This window comes from Mesoplodon mirus, assembly GCF_964341445.2.
Source record: "Mesoplodon mirus genome assembly, chromosome: 6".
NCBI classification, from domain to species: domain Eukaryota; kingdom Metazoa; phylum Chordata; class Mammalia; order Artiodactyla; family Ziphiidae; genus Mesoplodon; species Mesoplodon mirus.
In genome coordinates, this window is record NC_138982.1 from 121,243,051 (window position 1) to 121,268,338 (window position 25,288).

General features: G+C 40.7%; 1 protein-coding gene across 3 annotated transcripts in view; it reads left to right on the forward strand.

Moving 5' to 3' along the window:
* The window catches only part of CXADR (CXADR cell adhesion molecule), a gene marked incomplete at its 3' end in the record, with an annotated part of 59,644 nt that overhangs the window by 13,300 nt on the left and 21,056 nt on the right, over positions 1-25,288 (forward strand). For all 3 annotated transcript variants that reach the window (XM_082626091.1, XM_082626092.1, XM_082626093.1), the window contains exon 2: positions 24,677-24,843. In XM_082626091.1, the coding sequence (XP_082482217.1) occupies positions 24,677-24,843 (167 nt within the window). The remainder of the gene's footprint in view (positions 1-24,676; positions 24,844-25,288) is intronic.

Consider the following 25,288-nt stretch of genomic DNA (forward strand, 5'->3'; position numbering starts at 1 on the left):
TGTCATCTTTGATTTCTTTCACCAGTGTCTTATAGTTTTCTGAGTCCTGGTCTTTTACCTCCTTAGGTAGGTTTACTCCTAGGTATTTTATTCTTTTTGTTGCAATGGTGAATGGGATTGTTTCCTTAATTTCTCTTTCTGATCTTTCATTGTTAGTGTATAGGAATGCAAGAGATTTCTGTGCATTAATTTTGTATCCTGAAACTTTATGGAATGCATTGATTAGCTCTAGTAGTTTTCTGGTGGCATCTTTAGGATTCTCTACTTATAGTATCATGTCATCTGCAAACAGTGACAGTTTTAATTCTTCTTTTCCAATTTATATTCCTTTTATTTCTTTTTATTCTCTGATTGCCGTGGCTAGGACTTCCAAAACTATGTTGACTAATAGTGGTGAGAGTGAACATCCTTGTCTTGTTCCTAATGTTAGAGGAAATGCTTTCAGTTTTTCACCATTGAGAATGATGTTTGCTGTGGGTTTGTCATATATATGGACTTTATTAGGTTCCCTCTATGCCTACTTTCTGGAGAGTTTTTATCATAAATGGGTGTTGAATTTTGTCAGAAGCTTTTTCTGCATCTATTGAGATATCATATGGTTCTTCTTCTTCAATTTGTCACTGTGGTGTATCACATTGATTGATTTGTGTATTTTGAAGAGTCCTTGTATCCCTGGGATAAATCCCACTTGATCATGGTGTATGAACCTTTTAATGTGCTGTTGGATTCTGTTTGCTAGTATTTTGTTGAGGATTTTTGCATCTATATTCATCAATGATATTGGTCTGTAAGTTTCTTTTTTTGTAGCATCTCTGGTTTTGTTATCAGGGTGATGGTGGACTTGTAGAATGAGGTCGGGAGTGTTCCTTCCTCTGCAATTTTTGGAAGAGTTTGAGAAGGGTGGGTGTTAGCTCCTCTCTAAATGTTTGCTAGAATTCGCCTGTGAAGCCATGTGGTCCTGGACTTTTGTTTGTTGGAAGATTTTAAATCACAGTTTCAATTTCATTACTTGTGATTGGTCTGTTCATATTTTCTATTTCTTCCTGGTTCAGTCTTGGAAGGTTATACCTTTCTAAGAATCTGTCTATTTCTTCCAAGTTGTCCATTTTATTGGCATAGAGTTGCTTGGAGTAGTCTCTTAGGATGCTTTGTATTTCTGCAGTGCCCATTGTAACTTCTCCTTTTTCATTTCTAATTTTATTGATTTGAGTCCTTTCCCTCTTTTTCTTGATGAGTCTGGCTAAAGGTTTATCAATTTTGTTTATATTTTCAAAGAACCAGCTTTTAGTTTTATTGATCTTTGCTATTGTTTTCTTTGTTTCTCTTTCATTTATTTCTGCTCTGATAGTTATGATTTCTTTCCTTCTGATAACTTTGGGTTTTGTTTGTTCTTCTTTCTCTAGCTGCTTTAGGTGTAAGGTTAGATTATTTATTTGAGAGTTTTGTTTCTGGAGGTAGGATTGTATTGCTGTAAACTTTCCTCTTGGAACTGCTTTTGCTGCATCCCATAGGTTTTGGATCATCCTGTTTTCATTGTCATTTGTCTCTAGGTATTTTTTGATTTCCTCTTTGATTTCTTCAGTGATCTCTTGGTTATTTAGTAACATATTGTTTAGCCTTCATGTGTTTGTGTTTTTTACGTTTTTTTCCCTGTAAATGATTTCTAATCTCATAGTGTTGTAGTCAGAAAAGATGCTTGATATTTCAGTTTTCTTAAATTTACCGAGGCTTGATTTGTGACCCAAGATGTGATCTATCCTCGAGAATGTTCTGTGTGCATTTGAGAAGAAAGTGTAATCTGCTCTTTTCGGATGGAATGTCCTATAAATATCAATTAAATCTATCTGGTCTATTGTGTCATTTAAAGCATGTGTTTCCTTATTAATTTTCTGTCGATGATCTGTCCATTGGTGTAAGTGAGGTGTTAAAGTCCCCCACTGTTATTATGTTACTGTCAGTTTCCTCTTTTACAGCTGTTAGCAGTTGCCTTATGTATTGAGGTCCTCCTATGTTGGGTGCATATATATTTATAATTGTTATATCTTCTTCTTGGATTGATCCCTTGATCATTATGTAGTGTCCTTCTTTGTCTCTTGTAATACTCTTTATTTTAAAGTCTATATTGTCTGATATGAGAATTGCTACTCCATGTTTCCTTTGATTTCCATTTGCATGGAATATCTTTTTCCATCCCCTCACTTTCAGTCTGTATGTGTCCCTAGGTCTGAAGTGGGTCTCTTGTAGACAGCATATATATGGGTCTTGTTTTTGTATCCATTCAGCAAGCCTGTGTCTTTTGGTTGGAGCATTTAATCTATTCACATTTAAGGTAATTATCGATATGTATGTTCCTATTACCATTTTCTTAATTGTTTGGGGTTTGTTTTTCTAGATCCTTTTCTTCTCTTGTATTTCCCACTTAGAGAAGTTCCTTTAGCATTTGTTGTAGAGCTGGTTTTGTGGTCCTCAATTCTCTTCATTTTTGCTTGTCTGTAAAGCTTTTGATTTTCTCCTTGAATCTGAATGAGATCCTTGCCAGGGTAAGTCACCTTGGTTGTAGGTTCTTCCCTTTCATCACTTTAAATATATCATGCCACTTCCTTCTGCTGTAGAGTTTCTTCTGAGAAATCAGCTGTTAACCTTATGGGAGTCCCCTTTTATGTTATTTGTCATTTTTCCCTTGTTGCTTTTAATAATTTTTCTTTGTCTTTAATTTTTGTCCGTTTGATTACTGTGTGTCCTGGCATGTTTCTCCTTGTGCTTACTCTGCCTGGGACTCTCTGTGCTTCCTGGACTTGGGTGGCTATTTCCTTTCACATGTTAGGGAAGTTTTTGACTATAATCTCTTCAAATATTTTCTCAGGACCTTTCTCTCTCTCTTCTCCTTCTGGGACCCCTATAATGAGAATGTTGTTGCGTTTAATTTTGTCCCAGAGGTCTCTTAGGCTGTCTTCATTTCTTTTCACTCTTTTTTTCTTTATTCTGTTCATGGCAGTGATTTCCACTGTTCTGTCTTCCAAGTCATTTATCCATTCTTCTGTCTCAGTTATTCTGCTATTGATTCCTTCTAGTATATTTTTCATTTCAGTTATTGTATTGTTCATCTCTGTTTGTTCTTTAATTCTTCTAGGTCTTTTTTAAACATTTCTTGCATCTTCTCGATCTTTGCCTCCATTCTTTTTCCCTGGTCCTGGATCATCTTCATTATCATTAGTCTGAATTCTTTTTCTGGAAGGTTCGCTATCTCCACTTCATTTAGTTGTTTTTCTGGTGTTTTATCTTGTTCCTTCATCTGGTACATAGTCTTCTGTCTTTTCATTTTCTCTTTCTGTGATTGTGGTTTTTGTTCCACAGGCTGCAGGATTGTAGTTCTTTTTGCTTCTGCTGTCTGCCCTGTGGTCGAGACTTAATTTTAATCAGAAATGAAATTTGATTGCTTTCCTGAGATGTGTATGTGTGTGTGTTCATGAGGGGCAGGGGGAATGGGTGGGTCACAATCCAATTCAACAAATACTTACAGAAAATCTATCTGTATGTTCACATTCTTAACTCCCCCGTTTGGTTTTACATTATAATTTATAATTTCCCTGGTCCTGATTTATAAGTTATATGTTAAATTTCTCATACAGAATCTCAATCCCTGTGGAAGAAGTTTGGGGGGTAAATAAATAATCTGTACATGTGGGTGAGACATTGTAATAGGTGCTTCAGGAGGTATGAGGAAGATGCCGTTCCAGTACTATTTTCATGCTTCAGTCTGGAGGAGGGAGACTGACACTTACTCTTAAAACAAATAAATAAGTAAATAAGGCAGAGCAGGTACTGATTTGAGCAGATGTGTTATGTGATGTAAAACCATATGGTTTTCTGATTATTCTCTTGGGGACCCACTGCCTTCTCCAGATCATTTTCCCCCTTCACCTTGTGTACCAACCCTTCAGCCCACTGTTTACGCCAAACTTCTGGTTACTTTCCGATACTGACCATGAAATGCCCTGCCTCATACCCCCCACTCCCATCATACATTATCTTGGTATTTTAGGATTTTTGTCCTACAGTTTGCTTTTCAAACATCTCTACACCACAGTTCTTGATCCCTCAAACACAGTGATTTTCTGTGCATTTCACTTAGGCAGTCCTCTCCTTACATTTAGTTCTTCCTTAGAAATCTTGAACTCTATTGTCACTATTTCCCAGCTTTGTCAAATTTTCATCACACCTTGCTGTCATTGCGATCTCCAGGCCCTTGCCCCCTTCCACCCTGCTTCTAGTCTTCCAGTTACTTTAAAACCAGAATTTCTTCACTAATCCTGCATCCTATAGTCAGATTTCAGCTCGCATTCCTGGTGTGGATCAATCCTACAGGCCAGTTTCTTTGCTCCTGCTCATGGACTGGGTGCACAGCTGGAGAAAAAGTGCACATGCATAGCTTCATACATTAGGGAGACTATTGGCTAGACTTTTTGCCTAGCCATTTGGCTAGACTTTTTTTTTCAATTGCATTTATAAAACATCAGAACGTTTATATATATATATATATATATATATATATATATATATATATAATACACACACACACACACACACACACACACACACACACACATTTACTTTTTGGCTGCACAGCACAGCTTCCGGGGTCTTAGTTCCCTGACCAGGGATTGAACCCAGATCCCAGAGTGGGAGTGCTGAGTCCTAACCACTGGACCACCAGGGAATTCCCAGAACATCATATTTTTAACAAAGACAAAATAAAAATAACTTTTTTTTTTTTTTTTTGCTTTATAACAAATTTAATCAGTTATACATATACATATGTTTCCATATCCCCTCCCTTTTGCGTCTCCCTCCCACCCTCCCTATCCCACCCCTCCAGGCGGTCACAAAGTACCAAGCTGATCTCCCTGTGCTATGCGGCTGCTTCCCACTAGCTATTTACCTCACGTTTGGTAGTGTATATATGTCCATGCCGCTCTTTCACTTTGTCACAGCTTACCCTTCCCCCTCCCCATATCCTCAAGTCCATTCTCTAGTAGGTCTGTGTCTTTATTCCTGTCTTACCCCTATGTTCTTCATGACATTTTTTTTTCTTAAATTCCATATATATGTGTTAGCATACAGTATTTGTCTTTCTCTTTCTGACTTACTTCACTCTGTATGACAGACTCTAGGTCTATCCACCTCATTACAAATAGCTCAATTTCATTTCTTTTTATGGCTGAGTAATATTCCATTGTATATATGTGCCACATCTTCTTTATCCATTCATCCGATGATGGACACTTAGGTTGTTTCCATCTCCGGGCTATTGTAAATAGGGCTGCTATGAACATTTTGGTACATGTCTCTTTTTGAATTATGGTTTTCTCAGGGTATATGCCCAGTAGTGGGATTGCTGGGTCATATGGTAGTTCTATTTGTAGTTTTTTAAGGAACCTCCATACCGTTCTCCATAGCGGCTGTACCAATTCACATTCCCACCAGCAGTGCAAGAGTGTTCCCTTTTTTCCACACCCTCTCCAGCATTTATTGTTTCTAGATTTTTTGATGATGGCCATTCTGACTGGTGTGAGATGATATCTCATTGTAGTTTTGATTTGCATTTCTCTAATGAGTAAAGATGTTGAGCATCCTTTCATGTGTTTGTTGGCAGTCTGTATATCTTCTGTGGAGAAATGTCTATTTAGGTCTTCTGCCCATTTTTGGATTGGGTTGTTTGTTTTTTTGTTATTGAGCTGCATGAGCTGCTTATAAATTTTGGAGATTAATCCTTTGTCAGTTGCTTCATTTGCAAATATTTTCTCCCATTCTGAGGGTTGTCTTTTGGTCTTGTTTATGGTTTCCTTTGCTGTGCAAAAGCTTTTAAGTTTCATTAGGTCCCATGTGTTTATTTTTGTCTTTATTTCCATTTCTCTAGGAGGTGGGTCAAAAAGGATCTTGCTGTGATTTACGTCATAGAGTGTTCTGCCTATGTTTTCCTCTAAGAGTTTGATAGTGTCTGGCCTTACATTTAGGTCTTTAATCCATTTTGAGCTTATTTTTGTGTATGGTGTTAGGGAGTGATCTAATCTCATACTTTTACATGTCCCTATCCAGTTTTCCCAGCACCACTTATTGAAGAGACTGTCCTTTCTCCACTGTACATTCCTGCCTCCTTTATCAAAGATAAGGTGACCATATGTCCGTGGGTTTAACTCTGGGCTTTCTATCCTGTTCCATTGATCTATCTTTCTGTTTTTGTGCCAGTACCATACTGTCTTGATTACTGTAGCTTTGTAGTATAGTCTGAAGTCAGGGAGCCTGATTCCTCCAGCTCCATTTTTCGTTCTCAAGATTGCTTTGGCTATTCGGGGTCTTTTGTGTTTCCATACAAATTGTGAAATTTTTTGTTCTAGTTCTGTGAAAAATGCCAGTGGTAGTTTGATAGGGATTGCATTGAACCTGTAGATTGCTTTGGGTAGTAGAGTCATTTTCACAATGTTGATTCTTCCAATCCAAGAACATGGTACATCTCTCCATCTATTTGTATCATCTTTAATTTCTTTCATCAGTGTCTTATAATTTTCTGCATACAGGTCTTTTGTCTCCTTAGGTAGGTTTATTCCTAGATATTTTATTCTTTTTGTTGCAATGGTAAATGGGAGTGTTTCCTTGATTTCTCTTTCAGATTTTTCATCATCAGTATATAGGAATGCCAGAGATTTCTGTGCATTAATTTTGTATCCTGCAACTTTACCAAATTCATTGATTAACTCTAGTAGTTTTCTGGTAGCATCTTTAGGATTCTCTATGTATAGTATCATGTCATCTGCAAACAGTGACAGCTTTACTTCTTCTTTTCCAATTTGGATTCCTTTTATTTCCTTTTCTTCTCTGATTGCTGTGGCTAAAACTTCCAAAACTAGGTTGAATAAGAGTGGTGAAAGTGGGCAACCTTGTCTAGTTCCTGATCTTAGTGGAAATGGTTTCAGTTTTTCACCATTGAGGACGATGCTGGCTGTGGGTTTGTCATATATGGCCTTTATTATGTTGAGGAAAGTTCCCTCTATGCCTACTTTCTGCAGGGTTTTTATCATAAATGGGTGTTGAATTTTGTCGAAAGCTTTCTCTGCATCTATTGAGATGATCATATGGTTTTTCTCCTTCAGTTTGTTAATATGGTGTATCACGTTGATTGATTTGCGTATATTGAAGAATCCTTGCATTCCTGGAATAAACCCCACTTGATCATGGTGTATGATCCTTTTAATGTGCTGTTGGATTCTCTTTGCTAGGATTTTGTTGAGGATTTTTGCATCTATGTTCATCAGTGATATTGGCCTGTAGTTTTCTTTCTTTGTGACATCCTTGCCTGGTTTTGGTATCAAGGTGATGGTGGCCTCGTAGAATGAGTTTGGGAGTGTTCCTCCCTCTGCTATATTTTGGAAGAGTTTCAGAAGGACAGGTGTTAGCTCTTCTCTAAATGCTTGATAGAATTCGCCTGTGAAGCCATCTGGTCCTGGGCTTTTGTTTGTTGGAAGATTTTTTATCACAGTTTCAATTTCAGTGCTTGTGATTGGTCTGTTCATATTTTCTATTTCTTCCTGATTCAGTCTCGGCAGGTTGTGCATTTCTAAGAATTTGTCCATTTCTTCCAGGTTGTCCATTTTATTGGCATAGAGTTGCTTATAGTAATCTCTCATGATCTTTTTTATTTCTGTAGTGTCAGTTGTTACTTCTCCTTTTTCATTTCTAATTCTATTGATTTGAGTCTTCTCCCTTTTTTTCTTGATGAGTCTGGCTAATGGTTTATCAATTTTGTTTATCTTCTCAAAGAACCAGCTTTTAGTTTTATTGATCTTTGCTATCATTTCCTTCATTTCTTTTTCATTTATTTCTGATCTGATTTTTATGATTTCTTTCCTTCTGCTAACTTTGGGATGTTTTTGTTCTTCTTTCTCTAATTGCTTTAGGTGCAAGGTTAGGTTGTTTATTCGAGATGTTTCCTGTTTCTTAAGGTGGGATTGTATTGCTATAAACTTCCCTCTTAGCACTGCTTTTGGTGCATCCCATAGGTTTTGGGTCGTCGTGTCTCCATTGTCATTTGTTTCTAGGTATTTTTTAATTTCCTCTTTGATTTCTTCAGTGATCACTTCGTTATTAAGTAGTGTATTGTTTAGCCTCCATGTGTTTGTATTTTTTACAGCTCTTTTCCTGTAATTGATATCTAGTCTCATAGCATTGTGGTCGGAAAAGATACTTGATACAATTTCAATTTTCTTAAATTTACCAAGGCTTGATTTGTGACCCAAGATATGATCTATCCTGGAGAATGTTCCATGAGCACTTGAGAAAAATGTGTATTCTGTTGTTTTTGGATGGAATGTCCTATAAATATCAATTAAGTCCATCTTGTTTAATGTATCATTTAAAGCTTGTGTTTCCTTATTTATTTTCATTTTGGATGATCTGTCCATTGGTGAAAGTGGGGTGTTAAAGTCGCCTACTATGAGTGTGTTACTGTCGATTTCTCCTTTTATGGCTGTTAGTATTTGCCTTATGTATTGAGGTGCTCCTATGTTGGGTGCATAAATATTTACAATTGTTATATCTTCTTCTTGGATCGATCCCTTGATCATTATGTAGTGTCCTTCTTTGTCTCTTCTAGTAGTCCTTATTTTAAAGTCTATTTTGTCTGATATGAGAATTGCTACTCCAGCTTTCTTTTGGTTTCCATTTGCATGGAATATCTTTTTCCATCCCCTTACTTTCAGTCTGTATGTGTCTCTAGGTCTGAAGTGGGTCTCTTGTAGACAGCATATAGATGGGTCTTGTTTTTGTATCCATTCAGCCACTCTGTGTCTTTTGGTGGGAGCATTTAGTCCATTTACATTTAAGGTAATTATCGATATGTATGTTCCTATTCCCATTTTCTTAATTGTTTTGGGTTCATTATTGTAGGTCTTTTACTTCTGTTGTGTTTCTTGCCTAGAGAAGTTCCTTTAGCATTTGTTGTAAAGCTGGTTTGGTGGTGCTGAACTCTCTCAGCTTTTGCTTGTCTGTAAACGTTTTAATTTCTCCATCAAATCTGAATGAGATCCTTGCTGGGTAGAGTAATCTTGGTTGCAGGTTTTTCTCCTTCATCACTTTAAGTATGTCCTGCCACTCCCTTCTGGCTTGTAGAGTTTCTGCTGAGAGATCAGCTGTTATCCTGATGGGGATTCCCTTGTGTGTTATTTGTTGTTTTTGCCTTGCTGCTTTTAATATGATTTCTTTGTGTTTAATTTTTGACAGTTTGATTAATATGTGTCTTGGCGTATTTCTCCTTGGATTTATTCTGTATGGGACTCTCTGTGCCTCCTGGACTTGATTAACTATTTCCTTTCCCATATTAGGGAAGTTTTCAACTATAATCTCTTCAAATATTTTCTCAGTCCCTTTCTTTTTCTCTTCTTCTTCTGGAACCCCTATAATTCGAATGTTGGTGCGTTTAATGTTGTCCCAGAGGTCTCTGAGACTGTCCTCTGTTCTTTTCATTCTTTTTTCTTTATTTTGCTCTGCAGCAGTTATTTCCACTATTTTATCTTCCACCTCACTTATCCGTTCTTCTGCCTCAGTTATTCTGCTATTGATCCCATCTAGAGTATTTTTTATTTCATGTATTGTGTTTTTAATCGATGCTTGATTCATCTTTAGTTCTTCTAGGTCCTTGTTAACTGTTTCTTGCATTTTGTCTATTCTATTTCCAAGATTTTGGATCTGGGAAATAGAATCTTGGATCATCTTTACCATCATTATTCTGAATTCTTTTTCAGGTAGACTGCCTATTACCTCTTCATTTGTTAGGTCTGGTGGGTTTTTATCTTGCTCCTTCTCCTGCTGTGTGTTCTTCTGTCTTCTCATTTTGCTTATGTTACTGTGTTTGGGGTCTCCTTTTTGCAGGCTGCAGGTTCGTAGTTCCTGTTGTTTTTGGTGTCTGTCCCCAGTGGCTAAGGTTGGTTTAGTGGGTTGTGTAGGCTTCCTGGTGGAGGGGACTAGTGCCTGTGTTCTGGTGGATGAGGCTGGATCTTGTCTTTCTGGTGGGCAGGTCCACGTCTGGTGGTGTGTTTTGGGGTGTCTGTGGACTTTTTATGATTTTAGGCCACCTCTCTGCTAATGGGTGGCGTTGTGTTCCTGTCTTGCTAGTTGTTTGGCTTAGGGTGTCCAGCACTGTAGCCTGCTGGTCGTTGAGTGAAGCTGGGTGCTGGTGTTGAGATGGAGATCTCTGGAAGATTTTCGCCGTTTGATATTATGTGGAGCTGGGAGGTCTCTTGTGGACCAGTGTCCTGAAGTTGGCTCTCCCACCTCAGAGGCACAGCACTGACTCCTGGCTCCTCAATTTGGGATGATGTGTTGTCTATTCATGTATTAAATTCATTTTTAAATAGACCTTCTATTTGAAGTATGACATTCATACATAGAATGGCATGCAGTTTAAAGCATTATTTGCCAGTTTACAGGTGAGAACATTATTACAAAGCAGACCCATCTATAGTTATCACCCAGATCAAGGTATATTACATAACCCGCAACTCAGAAGTCCCCCCATGCCCCCTGCAGTCACTTCCTTCACTGTCTTCTGATTTCTAACAGCATAGATTAGTGTTGGCACTTTATATAAATGTTATACAGTATAAGCTTTTCTCCCTAAGCTTCCTATCATGCTTGTACAATTATTCCCATTGTGTAGCTCTAGTTTATTCATTTGCTTTGCTATATGGTATTGCATTGTGTGACTATACCATGGTTGATTTACCCATTCTACTGTTGGTGGACATTTTTTCCCTCCAGTTTTCTGCTGTTGTGAAAAATGCGGCTGTGACATCCTCAGGCATTTGTTTTAGTGCACACGTACATACAGTTCTCTAACTATGACTGGCTTTCTGGGGTCTTATAGATTATACATCTGTGTAGCTTTAGTTGATGCTGCCAAACATTTTCAAAAGTTAATTGTAGGACTTCCCTGGTGGCGCAGTGGTTAAGAATACACCTGCCAGTGCAGGGGGCACGGGTTCAAGCCGTGGTCTGGGAAGATCCCACATTCCACAGAGCAACTAAGCCCGTGTGCCATGACTACTGTGCCCACGCGCCTAGAGTGCGTCCTCCGCAACAAAAGAAGCCACTGCAACGAGAAGCCCATGCGCCGCAACGAAGAGCAGCCCCCAGTTGCCACAACCAGAGAAAACCCGCACGCAGCAACGAAGACCCAACACAGCCAAAAAAATAAACAAACAAACACACACACACACACACACACACACCAAGTTAATTGTACCAGTTGACACTCCCACTCCCATCAATAGAGATGAGAGTTGCTCCACATCCTCATCATAGCCTTTTTTCATTTTGTCTGCTCTGCTAGGTGTGTAGTGTCACATCATTGTAGTTTTCTTTTTAAAACATTTTTATTATGGAAAATTTCAAATAAATATAAAACTAGAAAAAAAAGGGATGATAAACCATATATCTTTGCTCAGCTTCATCAGCTATTAGCTCATCTCTGTTGGACTCATGGTACCATCCTGCAGTCATTCGATTTTTCTCCCATTCCTCTTCACATAGTTCAGACTTGAACCAGTCTCCAAAAACCCCTCTACCCACATTTTTTTCTGCCTCTTTTATTCTAAGTAAATACTCTGTGCCTCCTTTGTTACAGAGGAAATGTCCTTCCCTCGAATCTTATTTAAAGTTGTCTTATCCCCTGTTTTCTAGGTCTCGTTGTCTCCTGGGGTCTTGATCCTTCACTCTCTGAGTGTTCTGTTCTGTGTATTTTAACCTCCCATTCTATTTGCTCTTTCCTTTTGAGTCATAAACATGCTCTACATTTCTCATTTCGAAACAGCCTTTCCTTGACCACACAGCACACTGCTGTCTCCTACTCTTGGGAGCCATGTTCCTCAAAAGAGCAGTCATTTTCTGTCTCTGCTCACATATTTCCACCTCTGTAGTTAGAAATATCCCATTGCACCCTCCCCCAACCCCGAGCCTTCAATAAATCAAATTTGGCCTAGGTCACCAATGAGGTTCTGATTGCCAAACCTAATAGATACATGTCAGTGTCCTTTATTTACATAACAGATTTTGAGTTCTTCCTATATGGAAGGCTCTGCTTAGTGTCAGGGATAAAAGATTAAATGACACCTTCCCAACACTACACGAATTTATTTCCTAGTAGGAATGACAGGCTTGGAAGATGACAGTCAGTTGTCATACTGGATACTGTCTATTTTATTTATCTTTGGGTGAAGTAGAAAAGAATACCTTTATTGTTTTGCCAGGCAAAGGGGGCCACAGCGGACTAATGCCCTCAAAACTGTATCCCCACCTGGAGGAGGTAATGAGGAGTTTTATAGTAACGGTTCAAAGAGGGCATGGTCAGCTCATGGACATTCTTCTGATTCGTTGGTAGTGAGGTAATTGGGAGTCAGCATCATCGACCTCGTTCCAACTGGTCTGCTTGTATGCAGCACACAGTTAACTTCTTCTACCTGGTAGGGGTTTCAGTATCTGGTCTCAGGACTTAATGAACCTCAGGTTCTTTTTTTTGTGTGTGTGTGGTACGCAGGCCTCTCACTGCTGCGGCCTCTCCCGTTGCGGAGCACAGGCTCCAGAAGCGCAGGCTCAGCGGCCATGGCCCACGGGCCCAGCCGCTCCACGGCATGTGGGATCTTCCTGGACCGGGGCACGAACCCGTGTCCCCTGCATCGGCAGGCAGACTCTCAACCACTGCGCCACCAGGGAAGCCCGAACCTCAGGTTCTTGATGTCTCATTGCAGAAAGAATTCAGTGAGAGACAAAGTGATAGGTAAGAAGTGGATTTATTTAGAGAGAAACACACTCCACAGACAGAGTGTGGGCCATCTCAGAAGGCCAGAGGGTCCTGGATACTGCTTATTGAAAGGATGATACCAAGTTGTGCTGGAACTGTTCTAAGAACTTTACATACATTATTTTACTTAATCCCTATAAAGAAGTAAGCATTGTTACTACTAATTCCCATTTTACAGAAAAGAAGTTAAGACTTTATTTATTTTTAAAATTAATTAATTAATTAATTAATTAATTTTTGGCTGCATTGGGTCTTCGTTGCTTCATGTGGGCTTTCTCTAGTTGTGGTGAGCAAGGGCTACTCTTAGTTGCAGTGCGCGGGCTTCTCATTGCTGTGGCTTCTCATTGTGGAGCACGGGCTCTAGGAGCACGGGCTTCAGTAGTTGTGGCTCGCAGGCTCTAAGAGCGCAGGCTCAGTAGTTGAGGCGCACGGGCTTAGTTGCTCCGTGGCATGTGGGATCTTCCCAGACCAGGGCTCGAACCCGTGTCTCCCGCATTGGCAGGCGGACTCTCAACCACTGCGCCCCCAGGGAAGCCCCAACGTTAATACTTTAAAAGGCTAGATACTTGCCCTGGCTAAGCATTTGGTAAGCTCAGTTTGAATTTGAATGCAGATCTGACTTCAGAGCCGATGCTATTTGTGGGCAGAACTGCTTGCATAATTCAGTCTGCTCATATGTCAGAAATGTCTGCACTTGCTGTGAGGTGAACTCAGAGAACTGTTGCTACTGCCTTTGAGTTGTGCAAGGAGGGGAGGGGATGGATGTTGAGGGAAGGCTTCTTGTTGGTTGCTTGATTGATGGTCATATGTAGGACATATTTAGATCTGAAACAGATAATTTACTAACACCGTTTATTTATATTTGAGCCCTAGAGAAACAACATGTCCAAAGTGATAGAGCTTTTTTGTGACAAACTTGACAACAGATCCTGGTCTGGTATTTGTTTCTCTGTTTAAAAAAAGGGTCCAGGGCTTCCCTGGTGGCACAGTGGTTGAGAGTCTGCCTGCCGATGCAGGGGACACGGGTTCGTGGCCCGGTCCGGGAAGATCCCACATGCCGCGGAGCGGCTGGGCCCGTGAGCCATGGCCTCTGAGCCTGCATGTCCGGAGCCTGTGCTCCGCAGCAGGAGAGGCCACAGCAGTGAGAGGTCCGCATACCGAAAGAAAAAAAAAAAAGGGTCCACCCAAACTCCAGAACCACGTGCTACCTAAAATGCTGTCTTCTTGGAAATCTAGTACAGGAGAGGAATAGTGTAAATCCTGAACCCTTCTTCCACCAAGGTGATTGGAATGGGGTCTAATAACTTACTCACTGTGTTACTTTGTAGTGACTTTTAAAAGGAAATGTCTTATGTCTGGGGGTGTTGACTGGTGGACTTCTTCTTGCAGGACCAGTGTGGCTTGGGAGCCAATCTGCCTAGATTTGTATCTTGCTCCCATAGTAGCTTAGATACCTCTCAGTGTCTCTGTTTCTTCATTGTAAAATCGGGATGATATTAGTACCTCTCTCAGAGTCGTTATGAGGCTGAAAGAGTTAATATGTGTAAAATATTTTGAAACGTGCCTGGCATATAATAGGTACTCAGTCACTGTTAGTTACTATTTATGGTTAAGATGATGGTTTCCTCATTTCTGTCTCAGTTTATTTCCTGGGCACTTGCTTTTTGATTTCTCATTGGGGGTGGGGAGCTGAGAATTGATATAAAAAAAAAACAGCATAGAAAAAACCAGCATTAAGTAAGTATACTTAATGTCATTTCTCATTGTTATTTGACTGTAAGTATTATTTTCTTAGCTAAGTACATATTGACATCCTGTATTGAGTAACACATGGGAATTAAACAAAAACTCCTAGACAGCAAAGAGCATAATTTCTATCTACCTTCTGGTGTTTTCTTCTCTTCCCCAGCAATATTTAAAGGCCTAGTTGGAGTAGTTAACTAGTGTTAACATACTTAAAGTGTTTTTCTTTTTCCTTTCTAGAAAGAAACACTATTTAGGTGAATTTGTTTTTTGGTTTTTTTTTTGCGGTACGCAGGCCTCTCACTGTTGTGGCGTCTCCCGTTGTGGAGCACAGGCTCTGGACGCACAGGCTCAGCTGCCATGGCTCACGGGCCCAGCCGCTCTGCGGCATGTGGGATCTTCCCAGACTGGAGCAGGAACCCGAGTCCCCTGCATCAGCAGGCAGAGTCTCAACCACTGCGCCACCAGGGAAGCCCTATTTAGGTGAATTTTAAACATTGCTAATCCCAAAACAACTCCCCGGTGAGAAGGAAATTGGCAGATTGGCGTCAGGGTCAAGGAAATGGTCTAAATAGCTTGGCAGTTGCATTTTTGCAACATTTAAAAAGGGTTTAAAGTATCCCAATGACTTACTTGCTAACCCAGACATCTGATGTGTAGTATTTGTTATCAAACATACACAACAAAATTATACTTGTCATGATCAATTCCTTAAACATACCACTTCCTGATTTTCCCAGTTTATTTTTTAACATTGTTCTCATGAATTATTATTGAATGTTACTGTATTTTTATGTAAGGTTCCTGAATTCTGTATTCTGAATTAAGCAGCACAATTGAACATCTTCTCTATTTAAAATAGTAATCTCTATGACATACTTTGACATTTCTCACAAAAGTCAATATCAAATACATTCTTTGTAACAATTGACATGAAGGTCATCATAACATACCCCTTTTCAAGAAACCAAAGAAATATGCAAGACTTCTGAATGTGAAGTTAAATTATTCTTATTTTTATTCCTAGTTTTTCTTTTTTGTTAATATCTTTGGAATGACTCCAGATTTTCTTTCTTTCTTCTAATTTTTGGCTGTGTTGGGGCTACTCTTCATTGTGCGGTTCATGAGCTTTTCATTGTGGTGGCTTATCTTGTTGCAGAGCACGGGCTCTAGGCACTTGGGCTTCAGTAGTTGTGGTGCGTGGGCTCAGTAGCTGTGGCGCACAGGCTTAGCTGCTCTGCGGCGTGTGGGATCTTCCCAGACCAGGGATTGAACCCATGTCCCCTGAATTGGCAGGCGGATTCTTAACCACTGCACCACCAGGGGAGTCCAACTCCACATATTCTGAGAAACCACACATTGGTGTGTAACATTTTTCTCCTTTTGCTTCATGTTGTTCTAGAGATAGATAGACAAGCAACTTTTCTTCATCCCTAGTTGTGATTTTAGAATATTCATGAATAAAAGTTTTTCTTAATGTCATATTTCTTTCATGTTAATATAACTATACTTAGGGACTTCCCTGGTGGTTCAGTGGCTAAGACTCCACGCTCCCAATGTATGGGACCCGGGTTCGGATCCGTGGTCAGGGAACTAGATCCCATGTGCTGCAACTAAGAGTTTGCATGCGGCAACTAAGACCTAGTGCAGCCGAATAAATAAATAGATAAATAAATAGGTAAAATATTTTAAAAAATGAGTGACTGATCAGGTAGGCTGCTTTAAAATATATATATAACTAAACATAAAGTTGCATACACATTAATTTCTTACCACATTTGCTAACATTTCTTGTAACGTGAATATTAAAGTAATAAGCATCTGTCTTTGCTCTTGTTAGCATACGACCAAGCTTGTTCAGCTCCCTCTCAGCTCCATATATCTCCAGTGACTTCACTGTTCCTTTCCTTTACTTCCCTGGATGCACAGTCTTCCCGTGTGGCTCTCCTTCCCATACTTTTCCCGAAAGGTTTCATGGTCCTCTCTCCCATCACCACTCCTCTTTCAAATGGCTCCTTCATCTTCCCTCTGCTCTGAGCTCCCGCCCTCCACTGGAACTGAGCAGTTTCGTCCAAGGCAGGTCTGGGGTCTTGTTGAATTAAGGCTTGGAACATGCCCTCCAGAGGTGAAACCCCGGCACCCTGTTAAGCAAGTGAAAGTATGTGGTTAAGGGTAGGGACATGTAAACAGCTACCTTCAGTAGAGGTGGGGGTTGTGTAACTGAGAGGAGGAAGCAATTAACACTGCCTGTGGGGGCCTGGGAAAACTTCGGAGGAGGCCACAGGTGAGAGGTACTTTGAATGGCTGCAGGTGCTTTCAGTGGGAGAAAGCGGGCCTTTCAGACGAGGGAAACGTGCACAAACACAGGTGCTCCGCAAGTGTGCGCTTAACTCATCTTTTCCCCCTTGGTGCTTTCTCTGATTTCTTTGCTTTCCTTCTGTGATTGGCTGCAGACCAGGATACTTTCATTGTTGTGGTTCCATCTTTAATAGAGAAAAGTCTTAAAGTATTTTCACCTACTTTTAGCCACATTACATCTTGTTAATTTTTCCTCACTATTTTGAAATGAAACATCTTTCATTTCTGGTAGATCCTCAGTTTCCCTTCTCTTACACAAAGGTACTACTTGTGCCTGTGACTTTTCCTTTTCCTTTTCCTTTTCCTTTTTTTTTTTTTGTTTTTTTTTTTAAGCTGAGCACCAGAAATTTTGCTAGGCAATCAATGATAATCAAGAAGCTTTGGCTTCTAAATCAAATGCGAAATATTCACTGAGGGTATAGGGTAGGAAGGACACACAGTGAAGAAGCAACCTCAGTAAAACAGGGTAAGTACTTGTGATGGAGGCCTCATCAGCTGACTGAGGAGTCCATTGGAGTCAGTCCGTATTTGGGCACAAAGAAAGAATGCTTTCTGGGGAAGTGCCTGACCCGAGACCAAAGTAATAGAAGTGAGTCCAAAAGGTGGGATGGAGCAAGGAAGGCAGTGTTATAAAGCGTGTGGGTGCTCAGTGCTGCGGCACGTGGGGAGAGTGCGGGTGCGGAGCAGCCAGAGGTGGGGAGGCGCCTGCTCACCAAGGGCCTTGAGGAGGATAAAGGTGTCTGAACCAGGGAGGGGCTGCCAGGGGTGTTCAGACATGGCAGTGGTATAATTTCAGAAACAGCTGTTCAGAGCACACGGGTGAAGCATGGAGGTGGTCAGATGAGGTAGAGTGGGGGCAGGGAAGACAGCAGGCTCAGCCTGTGGGAGAGATGGCTGTTGCCTGGACATAGAGAAAAATGGTTGCATTTGGGACATTTTAATTTGACACCAATTCTGCTGTGTGTGTATAGGGGGCCCTCCCCGCTACGTCCACCAAGGAATTCTTTGACACCAGCTGGATGTTCTGACATCATCCACCCGGAGGTAGCGTCAGACCCACAGGTTCATAAGGGCTCGGTCCTGCGAGCCTGCCACCCCCCCTCATGCGCACACGCACTTCAGATGCCAGTTGCGCGTTCAGGTTGTCAGCTATGCTTCTATAGATCTGGGGTTCCTACCACCCTCTCCTTAGCTCGATTTACTAGAGCGGCTCGCAGAACTCAGAAATTTTTACTTCCTAGATCATCAGTTTATTATAAAAAGGATATACAGCCAAATGGAAGATGCCTAGGGCCAAGGTATGGGGAGAGGCTTCGCGCTTCTATGCTCTCTGAGCATCTCCATGTGTTTAACAACCCAGTTCTATCCTAATACTGTCCTTTTCGGTTTTTATAGAGTCTTCATTACAGAGGCATGATGGATCAAATCATTGGCTGCTGGTGAATGAACTTAGTCTCCAGCCCCTCCCCCTCCCCCCCCAGGGTTGGGGGTGGGACTGGTAGTTCTAATCCTCTCTTCACATGATCGCCTCCCTTGGCAGCCAGCCGGTCCTTAGGTTCCTTAGGAGTTCTCTAAAAGTCTCCGTTATCATAACAAAAGACACCTTGATCGCTCCTAGGAGCTCTGTGCCAGGCACTGGGACACAGACCAAATATATATGTATTATAAATCAGAACATCAAAGTTACATTAAGGAGGGCTTCCCTGGTGGCGCAGTGGTTGAGAGTCCACCCGCCGATGCAGGAGACACGGGTTCGTGCCCCGGTCCGGGAAGATCCCACATGCCGCGGAGCGACTGGGCCCGTGAGCCATGGCCGCCGAGCCTGCGCGTCCGGAGCCTGTGCTCCGCAACGGGAGAGGCCACAACAGTGAAAGGCCCCCGTACCGCAAAAAAAAAAAAAAAGTTACATTAAGGAGGTACCAGTTCTCATCGAATTAGGGCTCCACCCTTCGACCGAATGTAACATAATCACCTCCTTAAAGGCCGTCTCTAACACAGTCACATGGGGGATTCATTAAGGCATCCTCAAGAACTATGATGGGACACGATTCAGTCACTAGCACAGTCCCCCCAGAGTATTATTATACTTGTATATTTATTATTAAACGTGTATGTTAAAGGTCATATTCTTTTTGAAAGATCTAATTTGATTAGATAACTGTCTTTGCTGTCAGGTAAATGGAATTAAACCTGGTGGTGGCAGTGTTTAGTCGAACGTCCATTAATATAAGTGGGAGTCGATTTTACTACCTGAAAGCCATATTTTAGTCCGGTCCTTTGGCTGGAGCGGGCTCGTTCTGGCCTAGTGTGTTTGCTCTAGTTCTTTGTCTCAGGTAGGAGAGCTTGGATTTCTTACCCTAATTCTCCTGCCTGTTATTAGGCGTCTAGGTTGTTTTCGGATGCTGCCTTTTGTCGGACATTGGGGTTGTTTTCAGATGCATGCTTGCACGTATTAGGTCTTGTGAGTTCAGCCTCAATTCCTCAAAGTGGATTTGCTCATTTGCATTTCACAGGCCTCCTGTAGTGTTGGTCCAGTAAGGTGGACTCGCCCTCCATGGGTGCTGCAATATTTCCAACACTTTTGCCTAGCTTGGCTTTTTCTGTTTCCATTCTCTTAGACAAAGGTACTTGGGCCTGTGAGTTTGCTTTGCCTGTGCTGTCCCCAGCGTACTGTGACCTGCTTACCTCGGGCATCCAGAATTTCTTGAATGCCATTTGATTCTGTTGTAATGAAGCATTTCATTGATTGCTTAGATCTCTAGACAGCTTATGTGGGAGCCCCTCTCTCCACGCAGGTGAAAATACCTCACTCATCACTGCTTGAAAGATCCCTGTGCATATGCCATCTTTGGTCAGACTCCACATTTAGTGTCTTGCTTGTATAGATAAATATGTGGAAAACACGTTTCAGGTCATTCCTTTTGTCTCATTTCCTCAGTGATAGAACAGCAGAAAACCTTCCTTCGTTCAGCAAGTTTTGTTGAAAGCTAAATGGTGATTTTTTTAACCTAAGATTTTTAATATAGTTAAATTTATGTGTTTTCCTTCATAGTTTCTGTGTTCTCTGTTTTGTGTTCTCTAGTTTTTTTTTTTTTAAAGGAATTTTGCCTTTTTTAATATATTTTATTTATTTATTTATGGCTGTGTTGGGTCTTCGTTTCTGGGCGAGGGCTTTCTCTAGTTGTGGCAAGCGGGGGCCACTCTTCATCGCGGTGCGCGGTCCTCTCACTATTGTGGCCTCTCTCGTTGCGGAGCACAGGCTCCAGATGCGCAGGCTCGGTAATTGTGGCTCACGGGGCCAGCCGCTCCGCGGCATGCGGGATCTTCCCAGACCAGGGCCCAAACCCATGTCCCCTGCATTGGCAGGCAGACTCTCAACCACTGCGCCACCAGGGAAGCCCCTCTAGTTTTCTTTAAGACTTTCCTCAGTCAAAACATTATCGAAAATTCTCACACATTTACTTCATTTATTTTTTTAATCAACTATAAAGTTTCATGAGCACATTCCAACTTCCTATGATTTTAAGATTGACAGAAGGAAAAGATAGCTGAAGACCATCCAGGTTAACATGTAGCTTAAACTTGAAAAGAAATGAAAGAAGTAAGGCAGGTTATCAGTTGCAAACGTTGCCTGCCTTCAGGAGGAGTACTGCCTGCCACGCTCTCCAGTTGTGCTCCTTTCTGACGGTGGAAACAGATCGAAGGCCTTGGCAGAAGATGACAACATCAAAGCTGAAAAATACTCTGATGAAGTCATGTCATTTTGATGCTCAGATAGAAGTCAGACTGGGCAGAAGAGAGGTTCCACAGACTCAAGTGATTTGGAATTTGGAGATTAGAGAAAGCAAGCAGAAAACTGGGAGATGTTATTTTAGTCACTGCCAAAAAGGGACATGATTCAGTCTGTTTATTTACATAATCCAGTGCTGAGCACTTGTTAACAGGACCCTCCAAGTACTTGTGGTTGATCATGTGCTGCGTATTTCATCACATTCTGAATATGTTTGAATAAAATTATAAGAAGATTTGTTATTTGACTTAGGTTTGAGACCATGTTTGAACTTACAAGTAGTTTGCAAGTTAAATTATCACTCAATTTGCTGCATAAATAGAATTGGGCAGTGTTAAGAATATCCAGAGACACTGCCTGAGACCAAGTGTCTGCCTTTTGTCTTCTACAATTTGTGACTGATGCATACATCAGTGCTTGAAAAACTATGCCCTCGTGCAGAGAGGCCCCTTCAGTGTTGCTAGGAAACCCAATAACTGTTTTCTACCATCTTGAGATTTTAATTCATTTCTAGTGCAACACAATGAAGAGCAGTTGAATGTTTTAAACATTTTTGGAAAAAGAAATGCTGAAAACCGTTTAAGAGTCTGTTTAAAATTTCTTTTAGCAGTATACATATTAAGGAAATCTCATTATGAAGCTCACCTTTCTTAAAATCTCAGTTGTGAAAAATAACTAACAGTTTGGTATCTATCCAGATCATTTTTATACACATGAAACTGTTTTCTAAGATACTCTTTAAAAGTAATTTTTATGTATCAAAGAAGAAAGAATGGATGATACTATCATGAAAACGAAGTTACATTTCATTCTAATGACTGTAGTATAAGTACTGAGCATGAATTTAACTTTCACTTATTTAGATATCTAATTGATGCCTCTAAAGTTTTCATTTGATTTTTTATCAAATAAAAGCTCTAGAAGCACAGAGTAACCAGGAAGTTTTAATTGTTTTTTTTATGGCAAATTTTCATTCTTACTTATATATATTTTTGCCTCCATATTTTTGGACTATGTCTTGATTTGTTTGAAATGGAATTCTCATCCTGGACTGTACTTAGATTGTTCTTATCTTACATCATACATATGGTATTCATACCCAGACAAATGCAGACAATTGTAGGAGCTATAGACAGGAGATCTTCAAGTAGCAGGACCTTCTGGCAGATTAATGCTATTTTTCAACATTTCTAAAATTCATCAAACTTATAATCCAGTCACCAGTTATTTTCTACTAATGTGCAAGGAACACAACAGAGGATAAAGGTATCCACAATTTCTGCTGACCCTGATGGAGCTAATGGTGAATCAGGGCATGCATTTAAAACATTCACTGAAAATTACAAGGTAGTATGGGAAGATAAGCTCATCGATATCTAGAAGATGGGACAAAAACCATGGAGCCTGAGTTTATAAAAGGAAAGAAAAGAAGAAGATAGTATTCGCTGAGCGCCAAATGGGTGATAACGGATAGCAGAAAGTAAAGTACTGTGAGCATTACTAGGAAGACAGAGGAAAAATCATTGTAGGCTGGAGAGGTAGCAGAGTGCCTGAGTGAATGAGGTAGGAATGGAATTGAGTTTATTAGAAATGATAGAAAGTATTTATTCAGAGGATTGAATATTAATCAGGAGAAATAGTTGCGATTATACAGATACCTATCAAATCATACCATCTAAACTAGAAATGTGCACATGAAATGGAGATTGGAGTAGTATGAACTTCTGGGGGGATGGTAAGTGGTCCATTTGGGCTGAATCAGTGGTTTTGGATGGCATACCAATCTTTGCTGTTTAGCAAACTAACCCAAACTTTAGAGGCTTTAAAAGAACAATCGTGTATTAGTTCATGATCCTGTCTAGGGTCACTCCTGGAGCTGCAGGCAGCTGGTGTGGACTAGAGTGGTGTTTTAGGGTGGCTGCAGGTTGGGTACTTATAGCTGTTGGTCTGACACCTCAGTTCTCTCTGTGTGGAGCAGCAACGCCTCTTGAAGCCTAGCCCTGGGACTGGCTCAGTAGTACTCAGGCTACTTTCTATTCGCCAAAACAAGGCCACCTCTGATTTAGGGGAGGGCCTGCAGAGAATCTGTGTCCAATTTTAATTTGCTGTTTGATGAGTGCACTTAAATGTGATAAAAGCCTAGGATGGTGCCTGAATATAAATGGTCTTGAATGTAACCTGACTTTTCTTTCCTTCTCAATCTATTGGCTGCAACCTTACTAACATTTCATTACAACTGATAGTCTGCGTGTATTAAGCCTCTTCTAAGAGCTAATGGAAAGGTTCATATGATGGATAATAATATAATTCTTCATTTTCGTTTGTTCTGTTGGAATGTGTCATTTGAAAACCAGCAACAAAATCATCATTATGGAGAATTAGGACTTGGATTTACTTTTAATTTTGCTCTGTGTTTATTTTTATGGTGTGAGCAGGGGGATGGGAAGTGGGGGAGAGAAGAAGGCCCCATGTATCATAATCTTTGTGCTTGGGGTCTCTTCCAGGTCATCATCCAGCCCTGAAAGTCAGGGTTGGTTGATGTAGAGGCCCACGTTGTAGAGCTGCTGAATGGAAACCAGTGTATTCATTTGTAACTTCAGATCTGCATACGTTACACATTTGACTTTACCCATAAGAAAATGTTAGGTCATCACAAGAAAAACATACAGTGACAGATTAGTGTGGTTCAAACTTTTATAGTGTAAATAGTAAAAAAAAAAAAAAAAAAAAAAAGTTTTGTGTGATAGTTCATTTACAGACCAAATTTGCATTATATTAAGTTGTTGGTTGCTCAAACTGTAATCTTTTTCTTTTCTTTTTTTTTGCGGTACGCGGGCCTCTCACTGCTGTGGCCTCTCCCGTTGCGGAGCACGGGCTCCGGACGCTCAGGCTCAGCGCTCAGCGGCCATGGCTCACGGGCCCAGTCGCTCCGCGGCATGTGGGATCTTCCCGGACTGGGGCACGAACCCGTGTCCCCTGCATCGGCAGGCGGACTGTCAACCACTGCGCCACCAGGGAAGCCCGGTTGCAGTGGGTTTTAGCCATGTCTCTCACAAACTCAGTTGGAAGAAACTATGTTGGAATTTTTGTTTGGGGCTCAGGACATCTATTTTTGCTTTTATAGAGTTTTCAAATATTACCATCCAGCATTAGTGTGATCTAAGTGGAAGTTTCATAGAATACAAATTTGAGAATAGGTTATGGAATTTTATGATGTCTTTTAAAACATGATATAATAAATATGTCTGACTGTTTTTCAGAAGGGAAATAAGAAGGGACAAACAGTAAGAAATATCTTAAAGATAATATGGAGGTCAATTATTTGGTACATTTAAAAATATATAAATTGACAGTTTCTTCTCTTTTTGAATTGTCATCAAAATTTATTGCTTAGAAATATTTTTAAGCATTCAATAAAAGTTACAGAATCAAATTTAATAAAAATTTGGAATTACAGAAGCCTTGGCAGAAAACGTGTCAAAATTCATCAGCATGTGCCCCAGTGATGGGAGTTCCAAGTGTGTCCCTGGCACCATGGAAGCGTGAATTAATGTGGCCTTGAATTAGTATGACATAATTGACTTTTCAGAGACTCTAGCCAGGTTCAGTTTTAAACATCTGCTTGGATAATAGAAATCCTTTACTAGGTTCTTATGATTCATATGAGAATGCTGGTATTCCATATAATGTTGGGAACTTTCCAGTGTTCTGAAAGGAAATTGTGTTGAATAAGATGGATATTAATATTTGTCATTCTATTTCTACAGAAGCACAAACTTAAAAACTGGGGACCGCTGAGTTGGAATTTCATTCCTGTGGTCCCAAATAAAATCCTGTTTCACCCACATCCTGTGCTCCCTCTGAAGAGCTGAGGTGTGCTGAGCGTGCTGCCAGCCTGAGAGCAGATGCTCAGTCGATATGCATGTTTCATATTCTAGATTTCGCCAGAAGTTTGAGTATCACTACTCCTGAACAGATGATTGAAAAGGCCAAAGGGGAAACTGCCTATTTGCCGTGCAAATTTACCCTCGGTCCAGAAGACCAGGGACCTCTGGACATCGAGTGGCTGCTATCACCAGCTGATAATCAGAAGGTGGATCAAGTGGTATGTGTTGCTTACTCGGCAGATGCCGGGGAACTGGTCTTCGGTGTCTGTCACTGTGCTGATAACGTGGGGTGGGGGGGACGTGGGGAGCTATGAAGAAAGTCATAGCTTATGGTGTAGGTGAGGAAGGCACATGCTGTGGAAATTGAGGACACTTATGTAATGGAGTGAAGTGGATAATAAGTGACCTCTGATTTCAAGAGGAAGAAAAGGTCACCAGACTTCTTAGAGAAGGCTGCAAGGAAGAAGAGGAACTTGTGAACGTTCTGAAAATCTGGACTTGGAAGTATATGTGAGCCAGGGAGCAGGGGAGGCGTATATGGAGCAGGTCTGACAGTGCAGCAGGAATGTGCATAACGTGTTAGGGGATGCCTGGTAAACTAGGCTTTGTGAAAGGTTAGGTAGAATTGAATTTTTACATTTCACACAAGGATTCCATTACCAG